The sequence below is a fragment of the Cebidichthys violaceus genome, unplaced genomic scaffold (genome assembly GCF_023349555.1).
Source record: "Cebidichthys violaceus isolate CVI_PGR_0920_01 unplaced genomic scaffold, fCebVio1.0.p SCAF_17, whole genome shotgun sequence".
Lineage (NCBI taxonomy): Eukaryota > Metazoa > Chordata > Actinopteri > Perciformes > Stichaeidae > Cebidichthys > Cebidichthys violaceus.
This window is the reverse complement of record NW_027176340.1, coordinates 424008-431507: the sequence shown is the minus strand read 5'-3', so window position 1 is coordinate 431507 and position 7500 is coordinate 424008. Positions and strand designations below refer to the sequence as shown.

Below are 7500 nucleotides of genomic sequence, written 5' to 3'. Positions count from 1 at the left end.
TTATTGCCTCTCTTCCCTTTATGAAAGTGTGTGTGTGTGTGTGTGTGTGTGTGTGTGTGTGTGTGTGGGTGTGAGTGTGAGTGGTTGTGGTGTTGGCAGAGCATGTTATTTTTAGGGGGAAATGAGCTCTAGTGGAGCCAGCAGCATATAAATACACCCAGACACACACACACACACACACATGTCAGCCTGTAGCGGCTCTGAAACCACTTTTCATCATCAGACTCATCTCACCTCTCTGCCCTCTGTTCTGTCTCCAGGCTTTGCTTCTTTCTTTAAATGATGACCTTTGACCTTTGTCCCATTGTCTCACCGTCCCTCTATTCTTTCATTCCTTTCTTTGAAGCGTTCCCTCCATCACGTCCTTTCATTTGTCACTGAACACATAAGAGCAAAGGCTATTTGTAGCATCGAGACTCATAATTAGATCCACGTAAGTCCTTCATGCAGAACCCTCCAGAACCAAGTGCTGCCTGTCAGCAGACATCTTCTGATCCATGAGTCACATCGTTACTGACTCATGAGTCACATTGTTACTGACTCATGAGTCACATCGTTACTGACTCATGAGTCACATCGTTACTGACTCATGATGTCATATTACTTATGCCAAATCATATTACGTCAATATTTTAGAGCTCAGTTTATGTCAAACTATGTCTCTATATTTGTTATGTTCTGTTTCATATTTCGAATCACCAACAAGCGTTCAGTGTGCAGGTGTTCATTCATTCACATGGAGACCTTCAAGCGGACCTTTTGAAATCCTGAATATGTTTCATAATCGCATGTGGATCCGTTAGTTTTATTAATGCAACACCAGGCTGTAGTCCGTTACGTTAGACATCATGAAAACATGACACAACATCCTGACGCTCTGCTGTGAATGGAAAAACAAAGAAAAGCAAGTCGAGTCGTTCTGATATCATGAACACTTAACTGACAGGTCAGATTCACCAAAGATGAGTGATGTGACGAGGAGCAGATGCTGTTAAGGGTTACTTAAGGTATTCTTAAGGTATACTTAAGGTATTCTTAAGGTATTCTTAAGGTATACTTAAGGTATTCTTAAGGTATACTTAAGGTATACTTAAGGTATTCTTAAGGTATTCTTAAGGTATACTTAAGGTATTCTTAAGGTATTCTTAAGGTATACTTAAGGTATTCTTAAGGTATTCTTAAGGTATACTTAAGGTATTCTTAAGGTATTCTTAATACTCAGGTGTTGTTTCATCCAGTAGGGTTGAACACGCTGTGCAGGTGAAGTTGTGTCTGTTTCACGTTGGTGTGAGATTCTCAGTATATCATCAAAACGTTGAAGGAAGCTTCTGTTTGTGTCTCAGAGGACGATAACATCAGAGCACTGAGAGAGAGTTGACTCGCTGCCGGAGGACAACGGTGGAGAGGTGAAGGAGAGAGGAGAGAGGAGAGAGGAGAGAGGAGAGAGGAGAGAGGAGAGGAGTCCGTTGTGTCGGAGTGGAGAAATCGTCGCTCAGTATTTTCTCCAAGACTTGAATTCCTTGAATTCAATGTCACCTCTCAGGACGAGACGTCTCCAGACACACAATGTTGAGACACCTGAGTCTGGAGGAAAACATGTATTATGTATTCATTTAGTTTTTATTACTAATCAACATTTCAGTTTCACCTCACTGTAAACCGTCTGCAGTGTTTATTGCTGAGCTTCATATTCATATTCATATTCAGACTGAAGTGTTGGAGGAGGACGCTCTCTGTGGATCATCATCAGCCGGTCTAACAGGAGACGTGTTCACGGTTTAGAGGCGTCTCTCTCTGTCTTCTGGGCTCGCAAGGCGTCGATCCACAGAGGTCGATCAGGAGAACAGGAGGAACTGTTTGTAGTTCAGAGTGTGAAGGTAAACTGAGAGGAGAGCGCCCTCTACAGCCCGCTGTCTGTTTGACAGCCTGCAGGCGTCCGCTGCAGAGGGTTAGCTCAGGTCACACTTTAAGTCTCTGCTGAACACAACGGCTTTCTTCACTTTACTGCCACAAACTAGCGCAGCTGAAGCTAAAGCGCTGCTCGTGGGTCGAGGCGAGGACCGTGACCTCTCTCAGGTCTGTGCTCGGTCCTGCTGGAGGACTCGTCTCTGAGGCTCTTTTCTTGCAGCTCTCCTGCTCTCCTTTCCCATCCGGGCTATATTTACCTGTCGCTGTGTACCTCCGCTGTGTGCTCAGCGCTGGAAAGGCAAACACCCGGGTATTTTCATATAAATACACACCAGAAGAGACGGACGCACAGAGAGCTACAGCAGTATGCTGAAGCACAGTACTGTCATGCAGATGTGTCTCCCCCCCCCCCCCCCCCCCCCCCCCTACGGTCCTCATGCAGGACTGTGTGAGGAGACACTCAAGACGTCTCTGCAGTCCAGCATGTCTAACAACACAGGAAGTTAATCTGTCCGCATTTATGGGACGGATTCATTTATGTTGTTCTTTACTCTATGGAATGTCTGAAACATAGTAGAATGTTTAATATATAAATATATATATATATATATATATATATATATATATATTTAAAGTTAATGCTGTTCACTTATTTACAAATGACTTCTTAAGTCTGACAGCCCAGATGTACTCAATTTAAACTCAATTTAAACTCAATTTAAACTCATGAATTATTATTAATAGGTAGCCACAGATTATTACTGTTTAGCTCTGGACAGACTCGCTGTGTAATAAATGTGTAATAAATGTGTAATAAACATAAGACTTCACTACTTTAACCCTTTATGTAACAACTAAAGGTCCACTCTCCAGCTCCCGGAGCTTTCAATCACATCTCCAGGTTTTCTGACAGTAAGAGGACCTTTAGCTGAGATTCTTCTGTTCATCAGACAAAACTACTGATTGATGTCCAATCATCTGTTCTGCACTACGATGATGTTCTTCTTATTACGTTGTTAAAGCATTTTAAAGGGAACATTTAACGAAATGATGATAATAATAATAATAATAATAATAATGTGTAAGAGAGAACAATGCATCACAGGTCTCCCCCAGCTTTGATTAAAACAATCAAATAAAATGTTTCCTATAGAATAAAATAAAAGAATAAATAAACACACAAACAATAGTAAAGTTATACGGAACTAATTAATCAGAAAATAAAAATAAACAACAAAGAACTCTAAGAAGACTAAGCCTTGAAGTGGTCTCTGATCTCTGGAGTCACATCCATCAGAGGAGACCGAGTCCACCGATGAAGCAGCTGGACCTCTGTGGAGAACCTAAAGCTCATGACCAACAACACTCCAGACGGCAGGCATCAATCTTCCAAGTGATCCAAGACCAGAACCCCGAGCAGTGCCACCCTCACTGAATGCAACATTCACCGTTATGTTCTTTAAAACGCAGTAGTTCATATTTATGATGCACAGACGTGGTTGAAACTGGAGCGTCTTCCTCGTGAGCCTTCACTTCCTGTCTCCAGATAACGCTCCTCTGTTCACAATTACCTCTCGTTTCCAGTGTGAGCCTCCCGGGAGGCCGTGGGGGGCTCTGGGTGGGAGGTTTGGAGCATTCCACCTGGGCCGTGGTGCGTTCTGGTGTTTGTGTTGCATTACACATCGCAGCCTTCACAACACCGCTGGCTCCACCGGGCTTAGGCCCCCTGGGATGTAAGCACGCAACCACCAGAGGCCAGAGAGGAGCGAGGGAGTGGAATGAGGATGAGCTGTGTGTGTGTGTGAGTGTGTGTGTGAGTGTGTGTGTGAGTGTGTGAGTGTGTGTGTGTGTGTGTGTGTGTGTGTGTGTGTGTGTGTGTGTGTGTCTGTCCTTCTACGGTGTGACTCCTCTGTCTCCTTGTTGAAGCGTTTCGTTGACCTCGTCTCTGGGAAGTGAAGGGCAGAGGAGCAGATAAAAGTGAGACGCTCACACTCACTCACTGGCCCAAGGCCTCTGCTGAACCTTTCCCACGCGTGTACAGACACACACACACACACACACACACACACACACACACACACACACACACACACACACGTATCCAGAAAATGAGCCGCATATTTGCTTATCGGATGTTTATGAAATGTTTCCAGGGTCAGGCAGCGGGATGCCATCCAGCTGTTTGTGTCTCGGTGTCTCGGTGAGTGGGACGCTGTCCGTCTGTCGGTCGGGGTTCTGTTTCATTCCCGTCCTCAGCTGACGGTCTCCCGGCTGGACGCCTCCACCCAAACGCAGCGCTTCGCCCGAGGCTACGCCGAACAACAAAGGGATCAAACGGCACACGTGGCTCTGATCAAAACCTCCATCCACACCGGGGGGGGGGGGGGTATAAAGATATAACCTGGCAGAGGGCTGGAGGACAGACAGTGGGCTTTAGGGTTCCCCCAAGAGTTTAGATCTACCACAACTCAATCCATATATATATTTACACGTTTACGTTTGTTCTCCTCTGTTTCTTCATTGATGGAGCCTCGTGCTGCTGTGGTGGATTTCACTATTAAGAGTCTATTTGGGTTGAGTCGGGTCTAGTTCTGCTCTCTGGTCTGAAGGTGAGGTGAGCTCTGGCACCGTGAACGTGTTCCTACTCATCCTACTTTGACGCTTGGGCAGAAGCCTTCTGCGTCGTATCTTCACGCGGCGAAGCTTTAGACAACAAAACAGTTTGGTTACAAAAGCATGAAGACGCAGGGGGAGCAAGATCAGGCCGGTTCAGGTCTCTTGATGCACCGGTTCAGGTTGGTTCCACAGGTCCAGTTTGGACGCAGCAAGCGTTTCACATAATCCATAGTTAATTAATGTAGACGTATCTATTAGTGCAGCTTCAAACTACATGTTGGCTCATGGCGTGAAGACATTAGACACTCTGATGAAGGATGGGGGGGTGATGGGGTTCCTCGGTGGTGCTCCTGAGGAAACAGGAGAGGGTGAGGTCACTCCTGAGGGTGGATGTGGTGGAGATGTGCCGGAGTGTTGGAGAGCGGGGTTATCGCAGCGATGAGTGCTGAATACGGACACTGGAGGGGAAGAGAACCAGAAGACCTTCAGAGAGACGGAGAGAGAGAGAGATGTTATCTGAGCTGCTGAGAGGCTGGAAGCCTGATGTACTAATTATACACTGACGATGACGCCTCACTGGGACATCAGCACCCAAACCCAGCAGGGGTTAACGGAGCCGAGCTGATCCATACGAATGCAACTAATTCAGCTGGTGTGCAACATTGGTGGCAGGACTTTGTGTTGTGCGTTGCAGCTTTGTCGAGGATCCGACGGCCGAATTCTCTCGATGTGGATGTGAGCCACAGCCTGATGGATGTGAGCCACAGCCTGATGGATGTGAGCCACAGCCTGATGGAGACGGGATCGGGGGGCTTTATGGAGGCATGTGTGGTCTTGGGAACTCATAACCCAGGACTCATAAAAGAAGCCTGGAGGAGGAACATGTCTGGTGGACTTTATCTTTATTAAGAGACATTTTGATATTCAGACTTTGTTCACCGTTCAGAGGAGCAAAGACAGACAAATACATTATTGTTGTGCTCTTATAATAATAGTTTTCATTAGTTTTGGTCCTTAAAGACTCAGCAGTGGTGCTATAATTTAATGCAGTTTATGTTTTCTATATGTTCTATATATTGGATGTCAGTACTTTAATATATTTCGTCTATTTTTGAATCAACAGAATGTTTTCTTCTTTAAACTCCCTGAAAGGAGAACGTCAGCGTCGGCTTGTTTAGAGGGACCAGGAGGATCTATCGGCAGAAGTGGAATATAATATATATTATAATATATATATATATCTATATCTATATATATATAATATAAGTTTACGTTTTCTTTACCTGAGAAGGAGACGTGTTTATCTACACGGACAGTCGGCCATGTTGAACGTTGACTTTTTGCGTCTCGGCACACGGGAGACGTTTCAGCAAACTCACCGCGTGGATAGCCTAGCTTAGCATAAAGATCGGGAGCAATAAGAACTTTGAGCACGAATGACTACTTTGTGTGTCATGACACCATTAAAGAGACAACGTGTTAACACTACGTGAACGTCATAAATATGAAGTCAAGAAACGAACATGGCTGACTAGTTTATAATGAAACTTTCTTTGAGGCTGTGTTACGTGGATCTGCTCTAGATATTAGTTAGATATGAGTTTGCTCATGTCAACTGTAAAACTTTCCATTGTTTGAGGAAAGTAGACTCAACATGCGTCTGTGAGTGAGTGCTCTGTGAGGAGCGTAGACGGTACAGGATCAGGATCAGGATCAGGATCAGGGCTGCTCCTGCGTCAGGAGACTCATGAGAAGGACTATTTCTGTAAGGTGCAGCTGGGCCTGCAGATATGAGACTGAAGTGAGCTGAGGTGGATGTGTGAGGGTCAGGGCATCCAGACTGATGCCATTTTCTCACACATCTCACATTGTGTGTGTGTGTGTGTGTGTGTGTGTGTGTGTGTGTGTGTGTGTGTGTGTGTGTGTGTGTGTGTGTGTGTGTGTATCTCCCGACCTGTCTGGCCTGGAGGTGGTGTGTATGATAAGCCACTTTCCCTCCTCTCAGTGTCCTCATAACCAGACATTTATCCAAAACATTCCCACAACGTCATGGGAACCAAACCCCTCTTCGTCTGAACGGTGCGGTCCAATTCAAGGACTGCAGTTTGAAGGGTGTGTGTGTGTGTGTGTGTGTGTGTGTGTGTTCCTCACCTTATGCCGCTACTTTCAACTTCTCCCCCTGAATGAGCGTGTTCTTTCTGCTGCACACTAACCTGTTGCCGGTCTTCTGGTCTGGTGTTTCTGTCAGGTACCTGGCCAAGCTGTCGTCAGTGGGAAGCATCCGGGACGAGGAGACGTGCGAGAGGCTCCGAGGCCTCATCCAGAGACAGGTACAGACCTCTACCTTTGTGCACCTGGTCTACTGAAGGTGCAGTATTTTGTTCCCGTGGCTGACCCGGCTCCCGGTTGTCTCCGCTCCAGGTCCAGATCTGTAAGCGCAGTGTGGAGGTGATGGACGCGGTGCGTCGTGGAGCCCAGCTGGCTATAGACGAGTGTCAGTTCCAGTTCCGCAACCGTCGATGGAACTGCTCCACTCTGGAGACCATGCCCGTGTTCGGCAAAGTGGTCACCCAGGGTAAGACTGTGTACCGCACCTCGGCTGGTTAGGACCCCATGGGGAAGCCTAGGTCTGGGTTAGGTTTGGTAAAAAGGGTGGTTTGGGTTACAATTACATAACTTGAGTAAAGTACGTAGGTTATGTTGAGCAACGTGAATGATGGATGTTATGTAGCGTAGCCTACTTACGATGAGTCAGGGTTTACTTGTGGTTTCACCGGGAACACAAACACTGGTCTCCTGGGTGAAGGTCCTGCGTTTGCTCGACCACCGTCCCTCTCGGCCCCGTCGGTCTGAGACGCCCTGCTGACCCCACAGCTGACTGACACCAACACAACTCTATCAGTCAGCTGTCCAACCTGCATGCATTTACAAAACGGGGATTATTCCATTCCCTTTTAAAATATTGTGACATTTCAG

At 46.3% G+C, this 7500-nt stretch overlaps 1 protein-coding gene across 1 annotated transcript in view; it reads left to right on the top strand.

Moving 5' to 3' along the window:
• Positions 1-7131, top strand: part of LOC137874075 (protein Wnt-4a-like) — a 15189-nt gene extending 8058 nt beyond the window's left edge. Inside the window, exons 2-3 of the mRNA XM_068712707.1 lie at positions 6773-6854; positions 6946-7131. Of these exons, the coding sequence (XP_068568808.1) occupies positions 6773-6854; positions 6946-7131 (268 nt within the window). The remainder of the gene's footprint in view (positions 1-6772; positions 6855-6945) is intronic.
• Positions 7132-7500: the final 369 nt, after the last annotated feature.